Source organism: Electrophorus electricus, chromosome 12 (assembly GCF_041902795.1).
Source record: "Electrophorus electricus isolate QZ-2024a chromosome 12, ASM4190279v1, whole genome shotgun sequence".
In the NCBI taxonomy this organism is placed as follows: domain Eukaryota; kingdom Metazoa; phylum Chordata; class Actinopteri; order Gymnotiformes; family Gymnotidae; genus Electrophorus; species Electrophorus electricus.
Window position 1 is genome coordinate 22,700,130 of NC_137508.1, and position 23,075 is coordinate 22,723,204.

Here is a 23,075-nt window from a genome sequence, read left to right on the forward strand (position 1 = left end):
AAGATCAACTCTGCATGGCTTTAGAGTGCAAACCCTCTCCCGCACTGCAGGGCTGAGTGGTTTCCAGATTATGGAGTACCCTATACTTCTGCATCAGCGCTCAGGTTGCCATTTGACATCTGCACCTTTTGTTCTCTCTCTTGCTAGAATTCTGGGTTTGGGAGTCTGCACTGAGGCAAATGTAGAACCAGTCAGTGAGCACTCAGGTCTCTGGGCCATCTCAAAGGTTCTGCTCCACTGAGCATTTATCCATGCCAAGGAAACTGTTTACAAAGATTCAGTACCAAACCTCATCCATGTTCACAACCAATTGGAAACAAAAGAGGAATGAAGGTTTAACTGTACACACCTACTAGGTGGACATACATAATAAAGTGACTAGTAACTATGGCTAGATTCATAAAAGTTGACAGTAACTGTGCTACAGCACACAAAATATGTAACATGGTATTTAATTCCCATTCATAAAGTTACTATGGCAATAATTAGTGCATTGAGCTCAAATTACCTCTGTAGTAAATTCATCTGTGCCCAAGCTGAAAGCCAATCAAAATCAACATACAAATGAGACCATACAATCTGGTAATATATTTCATGCATTTGGCCGTGGATATCTGAATATGTTGGCAAACAGGCATTCTAGTATGTTCCTCTGTTTAATTGATTACACACTTAAGATCTTGTATTTGGTCATAATATGTTGTGTTTATGCATGCACATCAAAACATACACAAAATGTATAAGTGTGTGCATGTGTTGTGATCTGATTGCCAAACTGAAATTTTGGCTAGTTACACTATCCAGCAATTGTCTTTAAAAACTCACCCTATGACAGGTGTAATGAGATAATCAATGTTCTTAACTATTAACGTCGCCTGTCATGGATATTAATGTTGTCTCTGATATATATATATATATATATATATATATATATATATATATATATATATATATATATATACACACACACATACATACACACACACTTGTTTTCACAAATTTGCCATTACTAAAATAATTTTTGATGAAATAATAAATTATCTTTAACAATGTATAATATTGCTCCTTATAAATGTATATGCATGAAATCCTTGAATTCTGATTTCAACTTCTTTTTTTATGTTAACCAGAATCTACAAGACAAATAACCCAACCACATTTCTTTTGATAACAGTGTGTGTGGAAGTTCATAGCACAGCACATGAAAAACAAAGTTAGTGAAATTTGACTTTTATCCAGATCAAAACATCATAAATATTGTTAAACAAAAAAGATAACCCCAAACATGATTATATGCAACTTTTGTTATATGCCGTTAATCTAATTGATTGTTGGGATACTTCCAAAATATATAATCAAATCCATATTGAAAGTAAAACTGCATTGATTACTGTTTGACCTGAATAAGCATTTCAGTGACGTGTTTGTTCTTGACTTCCTCACTTACAACTTGCTATAAATTCACAATTATTAGAGTAGTAATTATTAGGGTAGTACTGAAACTTTCAGGTTATCAGTTCATAATTAGAAATCAAATAAATGAAATAAAAAACAGATGTTTTTGATGTATGCACCTCAGTGTTTGTTCACAGCTCTCAGACAGCGAGCCTCACACTCTTCTTGTGTGTCAAACCTGTTGCTGTTCCCTTCACATCCTCCGTACCAGAAAGTGGTGCACTTTTGATTTTGGGTGTTAAAGTGCCATTTCAAAAGAAAGTCAACACATTTCCCTGTATCTTCAGGAAGCTGGCAAAGATCTGCAAAGACAAACAGAAAAGGTCCTTAAAACATACATTACCCACACATGCCCTATATGAACTTAAATATGTGTGTGTGTGTGTGTGTGTGTGTGTGTGTGTGTGTGTGTGTGTGTGTGTGTGTGTATATACGCATGCACATGTGTTTATATTCAATGCTTTTATTATAAGAGGATATATCTGACAGTGTCGTGACAATTTATGCTAGATGTCCTCATGATAAGAGAAAATATCTACAGTGCGAGGATGACTGGTTTTCCCATGAGAAAAATGTGTGTGTGTGTGTGTGTGTGTGTGTGTGTCTGTGTGGTTTGGGTTTCTTTTGCTTTGTGTGTGTGTGTGTGTGTGTGTGTGCCTGTTTATGCTAGATGTCCTCATGATAAGAGAAAATATCTACAGTGTGAGGATGACTGGTTTTCCCATTTGAAAAGTGTGTGTGTGTGTTACCTTCAGGTGATGGCTCATCCTTAAGAAGTTTTTCAGGTTCTGTAGAGGACATGACAAAGTCATCAGTACATGAAGACAGATTTACCATTAATCAGAGACATTTCAGAGTCGCTGCAGTTTCTGATTCCTTACCCAGCGTTCCACACGTCTTAAGGCACTCCATTTCTGTAAGGAAGCGATTGCTATTCCCACCACAGCCCCCATACCAGAAGTGTGTGCATCGCTGCATGTTTCGGTCATAAAACCACCTCGACTCATAATTCGCACACACGGTGCCCACATCCTTATTTAGTAAACATCGAGCTGAAAATGAATATTACAATTAAAAGACTCCATGCAATTTTCATAAGGTACATCGCTACAGTGGAGAAAATACTGTGAGAAATGCAAAGCTTGCAGACTAAGGTTGTGCATTCTTTGTCACAAGTATTGAATTTGTTAATCAGGCAAAGTTCTTTATTGTTTTAAATGAAAGTTTATACACTGCCTTAAAGAAGATGCAGTATAGATGCTGTGTTAAATCGGTGTTCTGGTACCACAGATTTTAAACCAGTAATCTTTAAACCTTTACTTTTAAAGATCAGATTTACTTTTAAAGATTAGATTGCTTACAGCAACATAATCCCATTCACTCAAACCCAGAAAAACATTTACAAAAGCTGACCCAGGGCTGATGATCCGTACCTTTAGATTCATCTGGGCCACTCTGGGGTTTAGCAACATCATCATCTTCCTCCTCTTCCTCTTCCTCCTCTTCCTCTTTCAATATGGTGGCCTCAGTGTACCCCGTGGTCTCACTATAGGCTACTGTGTGATTGTGCAGATGACTCACAGTCTGGTAGACATTCTTCTGCACATCCCGCACATCCCAGAGCACTCTGGAAGGGAGCCCTGTGTAGGCCTCAGGCTGGGGCTCCATGGGTACCTCCTCAGACACCATAGTTGGAGGAGTGGTGGACTGATCAACTCTGGCACAGAAAGCAGCATCTGGCAAAGCCATTCTGCACCTTATGACCTTTACAAACAACCTACCTACATGGAGTCTAACAGTGCTTTAGAAACATACCTGTACCAGGACAATAATCTAACTTTTATTAAACAGATAATCTATTCCTTATTGTCCTTCACATAAATGATTATAGGCAGCAATATATATTTTATCAATTTATTTAAAAATGTATTAAGAAATTTATATATTATGCACAATTTATGCTGGGAACTGTAATTGCCAGTAGTTCTCAATTGTAATAGATATGCTCCTACAAAGACAACTCATACTCTTTATTAATTCTCAGTATTTGTAATCTGAATTCTAATTATATTCCTAATTCAAACAGTAAAAATTTACAAAACTGATATTAAAAGTACAATAATCAACTTCAGCAAATTATTCTTTAAACAGTTTATGTATGTTTTGTTAATTAAAGGACTTCTAAAGTAGCTAATAACATTATTAGAGATAAGCTTGGTGCATTTTAGATGTGAAGTCTGGGACCTGCTTCACCTACCCTTCTTCTGGATAAGGGACTTGGTCTGCTTGTCTTGACACAAAAGTGCCACATTCTCCACTCTGTGATGAGGGTTTTGAGAAGAAATCTCCTGTAAACAGATGAAAAGACACAGTTTGTACCTTAAGGGAGCGGCACTGAATTGAACAATGTTACATGAGACAGGACATCTACAGAGTACGTAGATGTGCGTTCGTGAAGGCCCATCTACCATCCTAACATTGAAAGGCCGTGGAGGTGTGTCTTACTGCTGAGCATCCGTAGGAAGCCTCTGATGAAACGCTGGGCATACTTCAGGTCCCGCTGCGCTAGCTGGCCCAGGTGCACCATGTGCTGCTCGACCGGAAATGTGCTTAGTTCCTCTGCCTGAGCGGAGCTGAACTTCTCTCCCACTGTCACGGTGAACACCACCACGTTGTTACACATGCAGAGCTTAGAGACATAGTCCATGTCCTCTCTGCCCAGGTGACCCACGTCCTCGCCGAGAACGACCAGCACCATCCGCTTCCTCCTGGGCGCCGACGCCTTCAGGACGGCATTGGTCACCATCCAGTCTAAGGCGTGGACAAGGCTGGAAGACCCGCCCGCCTGCTGCATGCCCTGGGAAATGTGCCTTTTCATCAGGGCACGGTCCTTGAACGTGCCAAGGCCGAACTCCTCCTTGATGTGGGTGACCGGGTAGGCGGAGCTTTGCTGGTACACGCCCACCCTAGGCCGGCCATCCTTGCGGTCGGGGTCGCTGCTCACCGCCAACTCGTCCAGCAGGGATAGCAGCAGCTGCTTGGCGCCAGAGTACTGATCCATCTGAAGATCGCTGGAGGCGTCCATCAGAACCGTCAGGTCCACGTCCACCTCTTCAGGCAATGGGCTTTGGATGATTCCACATGTCTGGTCTGGATGGCAGCGGTCTGGGAACAGCGAAAGCTTTGAAGGCTTCGATGATCTTAGGTTCACTTTTACAGTGTGGACGTTGTCAGGTTCACATGGGCGTTACTTCTTTGACTTTGGAAATCTCTCACGAACGTTACATTTTTTATGGAAGTTGAGGTTAGGGTGCCTGTTTAGTGGATTATCATGACATGATATCACGGTTCAATTCTGAGACAGTGCATATGCATATGTGCAGTGATTTACCAAAACAGATGACACACTGTTTAATCCGAGTGGCTCTCTGGGAATCAAACATCATGAAGCTCCTCGTTTCATCAGCCTGAGATGCAACAGAGAGAACAACATAACATTGCTCCAAGATCAAAGCATAATGAAGACTTATCACAAACACTGCCATTTAATATGCTCCAGCAGTTATCCTTGTTAGTCTCAACCAGCAACTCCCTCAGTGGCAGTAAAGGCAGGTTCTAGCATCCGCCCGTTTACTACCTGAATGGCGTGGCGAATGTCTGGAGCAGCTCTAAAAGCGATGACTCCCAGATTGATATCCAAGGCCTTAAACTCCAGCATGGCCGTCGCTATGCCCGAGGCCTCCTCCGATGGCCCGTTCGTGAGGAAGACTGCCACCTTCCTCACCAGCTTCCCATCCCGGACACGTTTGAAGACGTTCTGAGCGACAAAGCGCATAGCGCGGCCGACGTTCCGGGTATTCCTGGTCCTCTGTAGTGAGATTCCCCTCACAGCTTCGAGGAGCGTTTTCTTTTGCCGGTGGTCGGAGAAACGGAGCAGGTAGTTGGTTTCGTTGCTGTAGGAGACGACGGAGACTCGGGCCCCAACTGGACAGCTGGTGTCAGCGATGGTAATGTCCCCCAGTAGGGAAAGTGCAGCTGAACGCATCCTCATGAACACCTGTGGAGTTACGTCAGCTGACACGTCCAGAGCAATCACCAGCTCTGTGGGGTATGCTGGACACTGGCTGTGACCTGCATGGAAAAGAAGGAATACCCAGTAGACAATTACAGGACAGAGCCATAGAAAGAACACTAACATGTACTTACAGAATACTCACTGATATACAAATATACACAGAATATTGTAATAAATGTATTTTTGAGAAACCGTACATTCCAACAGCTGAAGTGAGCATTTGCATACAAAGAACATTAGGTTACTTAAAAAAAACAAAAACAAAGCACTGATCTAATCCATAACATAGATATGATGGTAAAATGTGGATTTAGGACAGACCGGTCTTACCTGCACAACATGCTGTTGAGAAATAGGAAAATAAATACAATCAGCTTAAAGAAAAAATATGAAAGAAAGAATTGTAAAAAATGAAAAATAAATGTCAATAATGACAAATTAGTATTTTATTAGTATTTTAGTATTCTATTCATAATGTAATGATAAATATAACAAAATAAAAACAGGGGAGACACATTAATGTCAAGCAATGAATTTATGCATCCATTGCGCAATCATTTGACTTTTTATTGATAAAATACCTAATTGATCATTTGATACTTGATAATTGATAATCTTACCACAGTTTTCACGGATATAATTCACTAGTTCACAGTCCTAATGAAAAGCACGCGCGCACATACACACACACACACACACACACACACACACACAAACAAAAATACCCAAAAAGCAGAATGACACAAAATATAAACTTCTTCTTTTTTTTTTTGCAAAAAAAAAAAATATATAGGTGAATTTGAAATACATGAAAGGTTAAATGGAAGCACATACAGTCTTGGTGGTGGTTCCTGGTAATCCTCTGGGACCCTAAAGATACATATAACATTTGGTAAAGCCCAACATGTAATATTAAACTATAAATAAATGTTCATCATTGCAAAAATCATTTCATGCCTCTTGTGTGAATACATCTCTTTAAAGGCTGAAGAAGTGAGCTACCACAGCTGCTTTAACCACAGCGCTATGAGTTCAGTCATGGTGGGAGTGTAGTGCTGTCCCAGATCCACAACCACATCCACAAATTTGCAGGATTAAATCCCCTCATGTTTAGACAAAGAACTAGAAATGGATTAAATCTGCAAATTCTAATACAACTGCCCTCCCACTGCGCTCTATTCTATCCTGAGTGAAGCTCGCCATCTAGCTGTGATGAAAAACAGGGCACTAAAGTGTCCGCATTAACAGTTTGAGAATTCTTCAGTGGCAGGTAGAACCATTTACTGATGGTTGTTAACTATCTCTACAGAAGTATCGTGTATAAGACTAATAAAATGTTTACATGACCAAACTGAACAACTGCCAAAATGTTTTGATTTTTTTCTTTTGGCAATGGAAGGAAAAATTGGGACCAACAGAGTGGCTGGTCATATACAGTATATAAACATTTTCTGACCCTGTGTCCGATCATTCCACTCTCTCCAGGATCCCCTGGGAATCCGGCATTGCCTGTTTTACCCTGTTATGAAACATAATGTTATAAAGCCTTTTTACATGATTTTATGTGCAGATAATAAAGTCTTAAGAGAAAAAAATATAGAATAAATTAAACTGAAGTCTAATTGCATTTTAAGAACAATAAAATGGATGAAAACAAAAAATATATACTGGCCAAATCCTTAATTAATAGTAAATAACAACAAAAAGACTGCCATTAAACTAAACAGATACTGCATTGGTTTAATGATGGCATCTTACCGGCCTTCCTGGGCGTCCTTTGGGGCCCAAGACACCACTGTACCCCTTAGCACCATCCTCACCCTTCCATTAAACATTGTGGGGTTATTAAAAAGAAAGCATGAAACGTACTGCATAAATCCGGCCGTAGTACACACAGCATCTAAAAGGATTTAAGAAGATATACCTGCAGCCCAGGATAACCATGGAAACCTGGATTTCCCTGTGAGAGTGAACATCCTGTAAGTTTCACAGCCAACAGATGTCATATATAAAATGCAGCAGGCATATCATATTTAAAATAATAATAATAATAATAATAATTTATTGAAGTAATTGGCAGTACTGCTTGAAATAGATGTCTGGCTCTGCAATGTAGAATAGTTTTACGTCTCTCAACCACTGAAACTATACTGAAATAATGAAACAATTTAACATTGTTCAACCAGCTGTCATCAGCAGAAATGTGACCATACCTGTTGGCCTTTACGTCCAGGAGGTCCAAAACCATCTGTGCCTGGATGGCCCTGTGTGAAAGAACACAAATCTAAAACAAATGTTCATATATTTATTAAAAATATATGCAATATAGCTGATAAAATCTGTCATCTGTCAACGGTCGACATTAATATGCTAATAACGTTTTGTGATTCTCAGTGTGGTATCTTCTCTCTTTAATGTAACAGTCTATGGGAACATAATTACCGGTGATCCCCTGAAACCCTCTGGGCCAATATTGCCTTTACTGCCAGTGTCACCCGGCAGTCCCTAAAACACACACACACACACACACACACACACACACACACACACACACACACACACACACACACACTCACACACACACACACACACACACACACACACACTCACACACACACACACACACACATTTATAGACACACACACATTTATACACACACACAAAAACACACGCACACACACATACACACGCACACACACGCGCACGCGCGCACACACACACACACACACACACACACACACACACACGTGCACACACACACACACATTTATACACACACACACATTTACACACACACACACACATACAGTGGTTAAATATAAGATATATCCTAAAGTGACTACCCAGATACATACGTGTGTCCACCCACAGTAAAAACAAGCTTCATTGTTCAGCTGAGCAGGCGTGTACAGAAGATATAACCGTAAAAGTAAATGAGCATTTATCACACACCCGCTGTCCTCTAGGCCCTTGATTTCCTTTAAGTCCTTCACTTCCAGCTGGACCGTAGAGTCCCTGTGGAAAGGCCGTGGACTTCCGTCATTCATAAAGCCATGTAATCCCTCCCACCGAAAGCTTGAGGACATTGAACACTAACGGTTAGTCAAAAAGCAGCACCTGCACTCCAGGGTTACCCCGGTAACCTTTCTGTCCTTTGAGTCCTTCTCCCCCGACAGGGCCCTCAAAGAAACCAAAGAAAAAAAGTACCACAAGAGATTATGAAATGGAGAAGCAAGAAAATATAAAAATACCAGAACCCAGAATAAGATGTTTTTAATGAAAATAGAGATTCTAGGGGATTTTTGTGTGAATTTGGTGATTTTCTAATTTCTGGTTCTCCAGAACAGTATTTCACCTTTATATCCAGTTAAGCCTGTTGCAGTAGAAAAACCGTCAGCATGTTTAACAAGTGAAGTTCAAAGGATAATGTGGTGACATACTATCTGCTACGGACCTAATATGTTTCTCGCCCAGCTGAAGAGGAATAACAGATAATGGATAAAAGAAAGAGACACATTTGCGACAGTAGTGGTGAACACTGCAGCATTTTATTGACTTCTGCATCTACCTGACTCTCGGTTCTTTGAGAAAAGGTGAGGTCTGACCTTCCAGCGCACAGAAGAAGCTGCCCTGAACACGCTTGGCACACCATGTTGTGGGATAATCCAAATAAAAGTGCCATATGTGGTGGAGGGTGTGTATGTGTGGCTGGGAGAGGAAAAATAAAAATAAAAGTCCTCACCTGGTAACCAGGATATCCAGCAAGGCCTTCTGATCCAGGTTCTCCTTTCACAGTGGATGAAAAACCCTAAAAAGGATAAATAAATTACCTAGAAACTGAACAGAATACAACAGAAACATATAGACCACAAATATGAGAAATCATATTTCAAACAACCATCCTTCTGTCGTTCCTAAATCCCCAGTCAGCTAGTTGTAAAGTTAAACATTCAAATATAAAAGTCTCTTTTGCCTGTTAACACTCTTTTATTACCTCATTTCCTACTTGTAGTACACACGCTCCATCATAAAGCATGCAGCTACCAGCCCCGTGAACAAGTAACGTTATGCATACAGTCATGAATAAAATGTTATATTACCTTAGAGCCTGGTGGACCCTTCCTCCCAGGGAAGCCCTATAAACAAAGACACATCACTGTGAACATTCTGAATTCTTGCAAAATTTATGTTTCTCTTCCAAATGTTTTATTCTGCGGCATGCTGTGCTGATGAACAGTCTACAACGGGACCCAGACACGATTCTGCTTCCAACCATCATCACCTCATAGGAAAAAATAATGCTGAGGCTTTTCGCCCGAAAATAAAGATAAGCAATGTTAAGCTTAAAGTAAACACTGGTACATTAGAGGAAAGTCTGTATTCCAACTCTGAAAAAGCTGAGGAGATGTCAGGGAGTCTAATGATCTCACAGGCTCGCCGCTGTCTCCTGGTCTCCCCGGAGCTCCACCTGGACCTTGGCCACCCTGCCAAAAGAACAGTCACACCAAATTAATGCAGGGCGTATAAGTGGCTTGTATGCATTTAAAACAGATGCAAACACAGATTTTTTGCTGAATTTTGGCAAGACGAGCTATTCCCTAAGCATTTAGGTCTTGTAAACAATAACATTTTTGATTCTAATGCACTAATAGGTTAAGACAACCCTATTAATCAGTGTGTCAACTTGCTGTGTTATATTGCATGATATTTACACTATACCACTGCAAATATATCAACAAATAACATATTAACCAAACAGAATTGAAGGAACCAGACGAGCTCTCACAGGAAGGCCTATATATCCTCTCTCCCCCTTTGGACCAGACACTCTGTTATCCAGCCCAGGACTCCCCTATGATGACAACAGAATAAGTAATGTTTCATACAAAAAGGAGTATACACTGCTGTCTAGAATATCCAATAATGACACTAAGATTACTCTTTAAAAACTGCGATTTAACATGAACCTTATTTCTTTGGTAAGTGGCAATAAAAAAAACCAAAACAAAAACAAAATAACTCTTACAGGTTCTCCTTTCACACCACGGTTTCCCTTGACACCAGGAGTCCCGCGAACTCCCTTCAGACCCTGGCAACCGAAAGGAGACAGAGGAAGCAACTACATAGCAATGATTTATGGTAAATTATGATTATGATTAAGAATACCTATTAACTCTTTTTTGTCATACTCTCAGTATTTATCCTTCAGCTACAGGCTGATTTATTGTCTAGTTAAATAATAACACACTCAAAGGGCCCCCGTAAAAGCTTGCATGTAGTTTATATTAAAATGCATCTAGTGTTTAATTAAACCTAAATATCCCAGATACACACAAGGTCAGGACACTATCTATAATTAATTATTGAATTATTTATAATGACTTTTTAAATGTATGCTCAGGGGTTTAAAGAAAGTTCAAAAGGCTTTTTAATGGTGCATTGTGGAAATCATTATGCTATAGGTTTTTATAGCTAAACATGCTGATTTCATTAGGAAACAACAACCAAAATGGAGGAAATGAACATGCAGGTTATATGAGCTCACCTGCTGAAAGCTGCTTTGTGGTTACATGTGATAATTGTGCAGTTATGGGTGCAGAAAAAAAAGAAAAAGTTTTTTAACTGTGCTTTTAATGAGTGCAGCTTCACAGCCAGAACAACAGGGGAACACAGAGAGCATTCCCATGACTCACTGATAATGAAGTGCTGAAAGTCTTGGATCTGTTTGTTCAGTCATTTTGTTGTTTAAATCAGTAAAGCCTTTCTGATCTAATGAGCGCAGCGTCAAAGGCCGAACAGCAGGGGGGCACTAAAGTTATCCTTGTGACTCATAGGTAAAGGAGCAGCCTTGAGGTTTGACCTGTTCATTTTGTCATGTTGCTGTTTAAAGAAGTAAAGCCTTTAAAAGAAGTATGGTGGAAGGTATTTACTGGACGTCCTTGGTTCCCCTTTGGTCCTGCCGTTCCCGCTAGGCCAGTTTCACCCTATTCAGTACAAAGAACAGACACCGCAAATCAATGAATCATATGCTTTACATGCAACCACTGTCCTGACTATCATCATGTTTTAAGAATCTGCCCTTTATGCATTAGTATACATAAACATAGCATCCTGGTTACTCATTCTGGTCCTGAGATTTGCTTTTCTATAGAAATCAATGATCTTTTCTGGATTTCTCTAGAATGTCTGCTATCTGTGCAGTCAGATCCTCTGTTCAGATCATTAGCTAGTTAGTCACAGAAACTCTTAAGTGGGAGGCATATCTCAAGGCTGCCAAAAGATTCTCACTTTTGGAGCGATGAGGGAGTTCTGTGAGCATGAGTGTTTTGATTATCAAAGCCACTGACGTCGGACACCACGGATCACTTTGCTGGATTTCAGGGCTTAAGAGTTAGCAAGATAGCTAATTCCGGGCCTACCTCAACCCATGCAGAAAGAAAAAAAAGAACAAAATTGAATCACTGATAAACTCAAGCACTCTACAGACATGTGTATAATAATACTAATAATCCAATAACTCTGCAGTGTATTTAAATATTAGATCCTGAGTACGGTCAGTGCACATAAACGCATCCATGGAATAATGGATTGGAACAAAATCAGCTAGCCTCTTAAAATCCACACTCGTTACTCAGTTATTAATATCCGATGACACATTATGTACTAACTATTGTGAATTATTTAGTAACTGCATTAAAAACTGCATTAAAACTCATATGAAAGATGTGCAATTACAAGAGTGAAGAATGAGCCTGGTTCCAATATTTTACTTGGAACCAACAACAGAGCTGTAGGAGTGTGAGTCAAAGCAACAGGAAGCGGATTTTAGGAATGGATTTTAGAGAAGATTGAGAGAAACGCAGATTACCTGCTCACCATCCACTCCGTCTAGCCCGATCTCCCCCTGTTCTCCCTGTCAGATGTACAAGAGAAGGTCATGGAATGGAGTACCAGTCCATGCTCAGTGCCTAATAGGTGAAGCAGCCATTTGTATTACTTACTCTATTTCCAGAATAGCCTATGGAGCCCTGTGGAAAATATGAGAGGATTATAATTATTCAAACCTGCTTGGTCCCACAAATACAGAAGTCTGACCAAAGACCAATGAGACCAATGAGTACTTTTCTGGAGGTGGCGTGCAATGTCAAGCCTGGTTTTAGATTAAAGCACCATCCTAAGCAAGCAGACAACAGAAGATATTTCTATCATTTCTGTGATACCTTGATGCCTCTTTTGCCAGAGCAGCCCTGATGTCCTTGGGTTCCGTTGAGTCCCAGTAAACCTCTTCTTCCCTGTCCCCAGCCAAACAATCAGAAGGATCTGATCACCGTAACATTCATTCCACTTCCTGCAGTACTACAGTGCTATCAAACACCAAAGTCAGGGTGAAGCAAGACTGTAATGTTACTGAAAATGGCATTGTGGCCATAAGCAGCAGGCAGGATATTATAACATTATATCATGGCTTTAAAACATTTATATCTCACTAACCATGGCTCCAACCTCACCAGGGAATCCAGGATGGCCTCTAAGCCCAGGTACACCCTACACAACCAAGCAAAACCAGTTAATCGACCATTTGAACTTTTTAACACAGTAAAACTAAATTCAATTGAACTTTTTTTTCCTCTCCTTTTTGTCCACATTCTGAATCTGTTATGTGGCTCCTCCATAACTCCTTCACCGATGCTTTTCATGCACAGCACTCCTACACCAGCCCCTGGGAAAACCGAGTCAGTGTTCGTCCCAGTGTAGGAGCCATACCTTTAGTCCTGGGAGGCCAGGGAAGCCACTGAAACCGACGTCTCCGCTACAGGCACATGACACATTACAACACTCTGCTGAAGCCACTGCTTTCTACAGGTGGAGAAACAAGGAAAGGTGGAGCAAACGGTCAGAGGATGTGCCATGTTGCCAAATGCTTACTTAATGATACAAGTAGTTAAGGACTTGAACTCACAATTTGGTCCTGCAGTGCATTGCCCACATTCAGCATGCTGATGGAAAGGGGTTTATTATAAGAAAAACCCCGTCCAAATTCTAACTGCTGGTAGTCCACATTACCATCCAGGGCCACAATCAACAGCGCACTGACGCCTGGGTTACAAAATGACCACACCCAACTTATGTATGGTATGTATAAAACATCTGAGCATAGCATATATCATTTCAGACTTCGAAAAAATTGCACGACATTTCAAGTGGGTTTATAAGATATAAATAAGATAAATACAGGAGACTGCACTGTGACACTAGTATTACTAAAACAAAACTGAATTTCTCACACTGTATCCCGGATTCTTCACAGTGAGCCTTGGGTTAATAGCAGTTTTTTTCCTTTGTGAAGATAGCATTTTTACCTAAGAACTAGATTCTTCAAAACGAATTATTATAGTTGGAACTAGATCATTAGCTTTTCCTTGTTTTAGTCTTTTTTCTTTTGTTTGTTTAACACTGTTTTCTCTCGCTGCTAGTGGTTGCCAATTTCCATTGCTATGTGAGTCTTGTCCACTGCACAGTGGCCCAGCAGACTGCAACGGTTAGTGTACCACTCTCCCGAAGGCTGTCAGAGCTCTTCTTTAGATGCTCCAAGGTATCGTGAAGCCCATCTGTGAACAGAATCACCACCTGGAGAAACGACAGACACACATCTAACCGAGTGTTTATAGCTGTGCTCCCTTTCAACACAGAGTACACAGATTCCTTTCTGCGTAGTTCATCTGTTGTCTGAGCCTGTTTTCTTTATCTGTCTCTGCAGGCAGCCTTGAGTATTCTCTTGGGTGAAATATGACAACAAAATTTAGATCTCATATGACAAATAAGTCACAGGGCCTGATGGTTATCTAGGAGATCCAGGGCGCTTTGAGCCATAGATTCAGCTGACTCACCTTCACGCCGGCTTGAGAGGAAGCAAACTTCTGTTTGAAGGAGTTCAGCAAAAGTGCATTGAAGGCCATGGGTATTGCAGGCCGCAGGGCCAGCACCTTCCTCGCCACGTTTTCATCATACTCCTCGAAGGCAAAGTCATCTATAATCTTCCCCTCTCGCCCGGAGACCAGGCGGAAGCCGATCCTGGTTTCGGCTGCGTCCACGCTGAGGCAGCAAAGCTGTCCCATCGTGGATAGACGCTGGACAGCTGCCGCGACGAGGGTCTCAGTGTGTGGACCCAGCAGAGGCTGCGTGCTTGTTCGTTGTGAAACAGCAAATCCAATGCCGATGTCAACCAAGCAGCCTAACCATAAGACAAAACAGAGCACAACCAATCAATCAAATGGCCCATCAGAGCTGACCATGCCATAGCATCATAGCACTGAGTATGTTTTTATTTCTTTTTTTATATTATATATTATATTTATATTTTAAAGTTTTTGTGCTCAAAACCCTTATTATGCTACTAAACCAGTAAAAACAAAAACTGGTTAATTCCTTTCTTGATACATATATGAATACATATGTATATCTTAAAGAATTTCATAGCCGCTTTACCCATGGTGTTATTAATTAATTATGAATAAATTATTTATACATTACATCTCCCCTGCCTCTGTCATTTCTACATAAATGTATCATAAAATTATACATAAAATGAAAGCAGATGGCATATAATGCTGATATACAAACTGGTAGGTTCATGGTGAACATAAAAAGCCAATTCAAAATTTTCTTGTTCTTGTTCACAAAATAAAAAACAATCCCCACAATGTTATTTAATGTTATTTTTCAGATTAATGTTTCATTCTGCAAAAATTTTTAATTATTTAGTTTTCATTTCATTTTATTCCTAATGTAATCCTTTCTAAAGTCTAAAGTCCTTTAGTTTTCATTTTTTTTGTCTCTCAAACTGGTTTGGAGCCCTGGTTTATTTTTAGAGTGGGGCCAATCCTATTTTCACAGTGTGAACAGATGCTGCACTAAGCAATTACCAGTGCATGGTTCCCCTAATAATGTCATTTTACATCTTACATGTCATCTATTGTTAGCTGGTAATATGTGTAAAATATTTAATGTCATATCAAAATATGTTTTCATTGTTTTGTTAGTCAGGTCCAGGACTAGAGATGGGGAAAATTGTTAGCAGTGGATTCCTTTTTCTTCAAGACAAAAATCTACCCACTGACCATGTGGACTGAGAATTACTGAGGGGATGCAAATGGCTTGGAGGACTTTCGTTGTGGTGGTCTTCAGTGGAAGGCTCTCGAAGCTCTCGAAGAAGATCCGTTCCTTTGAGCCTGCTATTTTGAGGAGCTCATGCTGGTTTATGTTGCTACCGATTCCAATGGCAAATATCTCAATGTCCTTGGCTCTGATTTGAGCTAGACTCTGTAGATCCTCCTCATCGTTAGCTTTGCCATCAGTGACAAGCAGCAAATTCTGGGAGACTCCTTTGTTTATCCTTGAACCGTGCTCTGTTTTAAAGTAGTCCTGCACTAACTTCAAGGCAGCCCAGGTGTGTGTTCCTTGTCTTCGTTGGGTAATGTCACGTATGCCCTGTTCCACTCCTGCTACATTGTTATATTGGTTCAGGTAGAAGTGATCCAGTAATTTGTCACTGAACTGAGCCACACCGACCTGCCATTTGTCTGGTGCGATTTCGAGCTTTTTAACCAGGTTGATCAAGGTGATTTTTACTGTTTCCCAATCCAAAGAGCTAATTGATTCAGACCCATCAATCAAAATGACCAGGTCTGCCTCTTCCTTCTCACACACTGAAGAAAAAGAGTATTTTTGTGAGTAAATTACATAAACAATTGTACTTATAGTAACTTGCATTACTTGGGTTCATGTACAGCCAAGTATTACCTGGTTTTGTCAGATTGCAGAGTTCTTGAGTAATGGGTTTATACAAGGCTTCTAGGTCTTGATAGGTATCCACATAGAAGGCCCTTTGGTTATTAAGTGTAATGCTCCTGAGTTCATCCTCACGGGCTCCTGCCACCCCGATAGCAAACATGTTGACCTCCGAATCTTTGAGATCTACGGGCCAATCTGTCAGGTCATAGGTGTCGGCGACAGGGCCATCTGTTATCAAGAGGAGCACCTGGGGGATGTTTTGGGCACGGCGTCCTCCGTGCCCAGCAGCAAAGTAGGAGAGCGAATACTTAAGCGCCTGGGCTGTGTTTCTGCGTCCGCCCAGCGAACGCAGCTCCGAGATGGACTTCAGCACCTCGGCCTTGCTGGAGTACTGAATCAGGGTGAACTCGGACTGAGGTTGGTCTGCGTAGGTGATAGTGCCAATTCGAACCCGTTTTGCCCCGACCTCAGACTTGCTCACCAAAGTTTCCATGAAGCTTTTCATACTCTGGAAACTTTCTTTGTTGATGCTCCCAGCAACATCCACCAGGAAGATAATATCTACTAATTCAGGTCTTTTGCACTCTGGAAAGAGACAGAGAGGAGTCATGTTTTTATACCACCCATGTGTTATAAAAATATTTTTTTATGTGGCATAAAGCTATTTTCACAATACCAACAAATTGTTGCCATCTCAGGAACTGTTCACCTTTGCAATAAAACTAATAATAATACAATTCATTTCAATTAACATGGATAGTGTAAAAAGGAACATACTCTGATGAGTATGTATCACTTACTTACCAGTATTGCAGATCTTGAAGATGACCTCACTGCCCAAGTTCTGCATGGAACCAAAGTTATTTTCCAGGTAGACTCTCTCACGGGATCCTGAGATTTCAAAAAGCTGGTCTCTATTAGCATGCCCCATACCAACTGCATAAATATTGATGTTCTTGTCTCTAAGCGCTCTAGCTGGCAGAGTCACATTGTCTTTGGCCAAGCTATCCGTAACGACTACTAGGAACTGCAAAGTGTTAGCACGACCCCCATTGGCCTCCTCAAAAGCCTGTGCCACTTCCTCAAGCGCTTTGCCTGTGAAGGATCTGCCTCCAAGCTGCTTGATGGACATTATTTCCTTTTGGAGTTTGTCTTTATCATAAAAGGCATTCAGAGCAAATTCCACTTTCGCATGCGTGCTGTACTGCATGACAGCGAGGCGTACCCTGTTTTGTCTAATGGGAAGTTTTTCTACAGTAAACTCTATCAATTCTTTCATCTGCTCGAAGTCTACAGGGTCAACCTCATCAGCACCATCGATCAGGAAGACAACATCCGCCAAAAGGTCACTGCAGGCTGTAACATGGAGTGGGAAAAAGAATGGTAAGTAATTTTGTTTCAGTAAAATGTCACTTGAAATTTTTCAGAATTGTAAAATATAACAAAATTAATCTGAGACATTCTACAAAGTAATATAATTATCTACACCAATTAATTAATAAGTGCTCTACTTTTTCTCTTATCTGCATTTTTTACTAAGAACCACATGCCTGAAGACATTAAATCATTCACTTTGGAGCTGATTGAGCTATGGCTAGCTATTTCAGATACCAGCTATAGCTCAGCCATGAAATCCTCACCTTCAAATGAACAAATTTCTTTAAGAATTTTGCTCTTAATCTCCTTAAGGGCATCATAGTTGTTGACAAAGAAAGTCCTTTTAGGGCTGCCTGACATATCTTCCAACTCGGCCTTATCTGCATCTTTTACTCCGATGGCATAAATGGTGACGTTCTGCTTCCTGAGTTGTTCAGCGTGAACTTTCAGCGGTTTGCCAACATGCTCAGATTTGCCATCTGTGATCACGATGAGAAATTCACGGACCTTTTTCTTGCGCGTTTGTTCTGCCTGTTTGAAAAGTGGGATCATTTCCTCCAGTCCTAAATCTGTCCTGGTGCCACCTCCTTCCATAAATAGTGCTTTCACTGCTTTTTGCACTTTGGCTTTTGTGTTGTAAGTGTTCAGGTGAAACACGGGGGTTGCTTTGTCTGCAAATTTCACCACACCAATGCGCACCTGGTCTGGGCCAATCTCAAACACATGGAGGAACTCTAAAATGAAGGCTTTCATGTCATCAAAGTCATCATAGGAAATGCTTCCTGATTCATCCAACAGGAAGTACATGTCAGCTTCAGCTGTGAACTTGCAGCCTGTAAAAGACAAAGTTCACTTAATTCTTTCAGTCTACCAATGTAATATGCTTTATAAAGATTTTGAAGAAGCTACAATAATTATTTCTTTTTGAGCTGTAAAACTAAACAATCCTTTAAATTACTTTTCTCATCATAGTTAGAAAACTCAAATATAATGTATAGGATGTAAATATTTTGTTCAACACTGCAAACCTTGATGAAGTGTGATATTTTTTAGCAGAGTTACAAAAGCATCCTTAATGTTCCCACAAAGGCTCCTCATTAGCTCACTGGACAATGCATTGAGCTTCGGGAAACTCTCCACATTGAACAAGAACTTCTTGGATGGGTAGGAGGCAATCTCTTGCGGTTCATTAGCATTAATGTCTTTAATGCCCAGGGCAAATATTTTGACACCCAAACGACGCAGTTCTGCCGCCGGACTGCTAACATCGTCTGCGGACTTCGCCTCAGTGATGACCACCGCTATCTGCTCAACGTGCTGGTCCTGTCGGCTGCCTCTGACCTTGGTGAACACCTGCTCCTTGGCAAATTTCAGAGCAGCTCCAGTATTCGATTTCCCTCTGCCGTAGGACAGGGTCTTCACATAGTCCAAAATTTCCTTCTTGTCACTGAAAGTGTTCAAGTAAACATCAGCCCTGGGCACATCACTGTACTGGACAATGGCTATCCTCACTTTGTCCATGGCTACATCGAGGGCTGCTATGGTATTCTGGAGGAAGGTGCGTATTATGTGAAAGTTTTCTGGTCCAACGTTACGAGATCCATCGACGATAAACACTATATCTGCTATCTCAGCAGCTATGCACTCTGAGAACACAGAAGAAAACTTCAGTTCAGCACAAGTAATACTATTACCAATAATTTAGCAAAATAAGATTTTTTCATTCGTATACTGCTAATATACTCCAGAAAATAACATTTTCTACTTTGCATAACATTTTCTAAATGGCCTGAACTCTATCGAAACACACCTCCTGTGATTTTAGGTGGCTCTTTTGATTCAACTGTCATCCTGACTTTCTGCAAAGTGTTTGGTGTCTCTAACTTGTAGCTCTGTTTGGGACTAGCAATGTCCTCCATCACATCCATTTCCGTTTGGCCAAAGCCAACAACGATCACTTTCACTGCCTCGTTTTTGATCACGCGTGCTGGCCGAAGCACATTGTCGTCTGATTTGCCCGCTGTCATCACAAGCAGGTGTTGTTTAAAGCCCTGGGAGATGCGGCTGCCAGCTGAGGTGTTGAAGAAGTTTTTGCGAGCATATTCTATGGCATTCCCAATTCTCCGTGGTTCCTTGGACTTCAGTTGGAGACTTCGGATGGATGACAAGATCTCCTCCTTGGTTTTATTAGTATTGAACAAGAATTCTACCTGAACATCCTTGCTGAACTGAGCCAGGCCAACCCGATTAGCATCTTTCCCTATGTTCATCTGGTTGACTATTCGTGCTAAGAAAGTCTTCATTTGCTGAGCCTCTTTTCCTAATGCTGTACTGTCAACCAGGACGAAGATATCTGCAAACTTCATGGCAAGAGCTAAATGGGGGGATTTGAGAGTTATAATTAGTATAATATAGTCTAATTATATGAACAATGTGTGAACATATGTTCATAAGTATTTATAATATTTAATTGTCACAGTTTACAGAACATGGTGCAGTAAATAATTTGATATTTTAGGTTGCATTATTACATCTTGCTAATGTACATCAATCCTTTCTGAATCACTCTTATAATTTAGCATGTCCCATAAAATGGTATTAACCAAAAATATGCTGTTTACCTCGCAACTGATCCTCGACAGCATTACACACTCTCCTGCGCAGATTTTCGACGAGCCCATCTAGCTTCTGGTAAGTGTCTACACTAAACAGGAATTCTTCTTGAGGACTGTTAGCAACAGTGCTCAAGTGTGTAGCATCTGCCTGCCCAGTTTTAATCACAAAGATGACGACTCCCTGCTGCCTGAGTTTCTGGGCTGCCTCTTCTGCTGTATCATTGGTGTTGCCATTGGTGATCACTATAGCGATACGAGGGACATTTTTTCTGGCCTGGCTGAAGTAACTCTCCCGAATGAAGTCCAGGGCTTTTGCAATATTTGTGCCACCCTTATGGTACATGATGTTTTCCAGCTGCTTGAGCAGATTTGCTTTGTCTCTGTATGCATCAAGCAGGAATTCCTGGTATGGTGCATGGCTGAACTGAGCAAGTCCAACTCTTACCTTATCACCCCCGATTTCTAGTCTGTCTACAAATGTATGCAGGAAACGGCGTATTTCAGCAAAGTTGGTGTCTCCAACACTGTCAGATGAATCCACTAGCAGCACTATATCTGCCGAAGTAATCTCACGACAATCTGCGATCAAGGATATAGTTTCAGACTGATATATTCAGGGATCGATTTTTAATTATCGCAGCCACTTGAATCATCACAGTTGCATTTTCCCAGTTAGGGATAATGGCTGTTCTAAATGACTGCAATAAGCACAACAACTGAATAGGTCATTATTTTTTTCAATTATCCTTACCGGCCTGCAGTCCCTTGGCCTCTTCCACGGTGGTGCACAGTTTATGGATTACATTTTGCGAGATCTCCTGCAGGGCGGTGAAGTCTGACACGCTGTACACGTACTGGTCATATGGCTGGTTGGCGATCTGCTTCAGGAGCTTCTCATCGGCGTCCTTGATCCCGATGGCGTACAATTTGATCCCCTTCTGCCTCAGCTCCTGGGCGTGCGGCTCGACCTCGTCCTGGGAGTTTCCATCCGTGATGACCACGGAAATCTGGGGCACGTTCCATTTGGCCCGGCTTCCTGCCTCCTCCACAAAGTGACTCTTGAGCAGGAACTCCAAGCCGAGGCCCGTGTTGGTGCCACCAGTTTTGTAAGGCAGCTGTCGGATGTAGTCGAGAATCTGCTGCTTGTTCTCATATGTTTTTAGGTAGAACTCAGTGCGGGGTGTGTCACTGAACTGGACCAGACCTATCCGGACTTTGTTCGGGGCAATGTCAAAATTGGACACCAGCGAGGACAGAAAGTCTCGGATCTGTTGAAAGTTGCTGAGGCCGATGCTGGCAGAGCCATCAACTAAAAACACAATATCTGCCATGGCTTCTTGGGTACACACTGGAAGAAAGAACACAGCTAATTTATTAAACACTGATAAACATATCAAATTATAGTGATACCTACAAACACTAAAATTCATATATACAAATTTAACTTAACAAAGGCCATATTAATGCAACAGAACTAAATATTTAAAAACATCATAAAATCCCTGAGAAATACAAAGTCATCCACACAAACTTTAGTGAAAATGCTTCCCACCAATTTTTTGTCCATGACAGGGAAGGAAGAATAATGAGAGGACAAAGACACAGAATCCATGAATCAGCCTCATCCTGCCGTTCTCACTGCCCTGAAATATGCAACCGGCGAGGTTAGACTCATTAGGAATGTCGGAAAGACGGGGGTTTGCGGTTTATCTGGATTACATTTTGAAATCTTGAGAGTGTGCTCTCAGATAATTCATGTCTCGTTAAATCATCTTAAACATATTAGTATGAATATGTTTTCCATGGTCACAAATCCAAATATATCCAATTAATCCTCATTAATAAACACTTATACGCGAATGCAAAAATAAGATACACAATTAAAACAACAGAGCAGGAATACAAATGCAAAATATTAGTAGAAACATTAGTAATTAGTTTTAATTAGTAAGAATGTTCCTTAAATTCAACCATTCTACACTGCAAAATAGCTACAGTTAATTCCTTAATAACATTCACTTAATAATATAATAAAGTGCACAATACCTTTTAATGTAATTTTTGTCAGTTCATCATTTGAGCTCTTCCACTGTAAAACAGAAGCACAAATAATTTATTATTTATTAATCACGGACTACACGGACTACAGGAGCCCACCCTGCGGACTGATGAGTGCGGATGAGTCTCTGTCGAACGAGCTGAACACATTCTTCTCGCTTCGAGGCTACATCTAGCAGCTCTAATGCTAACAGCGCTAACGCTAACAACGCAAATGGCACCATAGAACAGCGCCATAGAACAGCGCCCCCTCATCATCACGGAGAGTGACGTGAGGAGAGTGTTCAAAAGGGTGAATACCAGGAAGGCGGCGGGACCAGACGGTATCTGCGGGAGAGTCCTCAAAGCCAGCTAGGCCCAGTATTCACCGACATCTTCAATCTCTCCCTGATGCTCGGTATTGTCCTGTCCAGCTTCATGCGATCCACCATCGTCCCCGTCCCGAAGAAATCTCGACCCTCCAGCCTCAATGACTACTGCCCTGTTGCCCTCACATCAGTCGTGATGAAGTGCTTTGAAAAGCTGGTCAGAGACTTCATCACATCTTCACTGCCAGCCTCCATGGACCCACTGCAGTTTGCATACCGCCACAACCGCTCCACTGACGATGCAATTGCACATCTGCTCCACACTACACTGACACACCTGGATGAAGGGAGGGGAAATTATGTTAAAATGCTGTTTGTCGACTACAGTTCAGCAT

General features: G+C 41.1%; 1 protein-coding gene across 1 annotated transcript; it reads right to left on the minus strand.

Moving 5' to 3' along the window:
• Window positions 1–222: 222 nt before the first annotated feature.
• LOC113575505 (collagen alpha-6(VI) chain) lies at window positions 223–22,810 on the minus strand. Its single transcript, XM_081724534.1, has 43 exons — window positions 22,673–22,810; window positions 22,361–22,403; window positions 21,867–21,957; window positions 21,066–21,662; window positions 20,321–20,893; window positions 19,510–20,073; window positions 18,728–19,345; window positions 17,963–18,532; window positions 17,127–17,678; window positions 16,332–16,907; window positions 15,650–16,237; window positions 14,420–14,763; window positions 14,081–14,159; window positions 13,492–13,628; window positions 13,296–13,388; window positions 13,023–13,076; window positions 12,752–12,823; window positions 12,533–12,559; window positions 12,400–12,444; window positions 11,462–11,515; window positions 10,558–10,620; window positions 10,318–10,383; window positions 9,962–10,015; window positions 9,632–9,667; window positions 9,274–9,339; window positions 8,649–8,711; window positions 8,484–8,546; window positions 7,973–8,035; window positions 7,744–7,794; window positions 7,455–7,490; window positions 7,289–7,351; window positions 6,987–7,049; window positions 6,365–6,400; window positions 6,151–6,187; window positions 5,861–5,872; window positions 5,093–5,586; window positions 4,847–4,922; window positions 3,961–4,620; window positions 3,713–3,803; window positions 2,889–3,172; window positions 2,337–2,507; window positions 2,205–2,243; window positions 223–1,757 (listed from the first exon to the last, which is right to left on the minus strand). The coding sequence occupies exons 3-43, from the start codon at window positions 21,937–21,939 to the stop codon at window positions 1,576–1,578; spliced, it is 8,385 nt and encodes a 2,794-aa protein (XP_081580660.1). The 5' UTR covers window positions 21,940–21,957; window positions 22,361–22,403; window positions 22,673–22,810; the 3' UTR covers window positions 223–1,575.
• Between the last annotated feature and the right edge of the window lie 265 nt (window positions 22,811–23,075).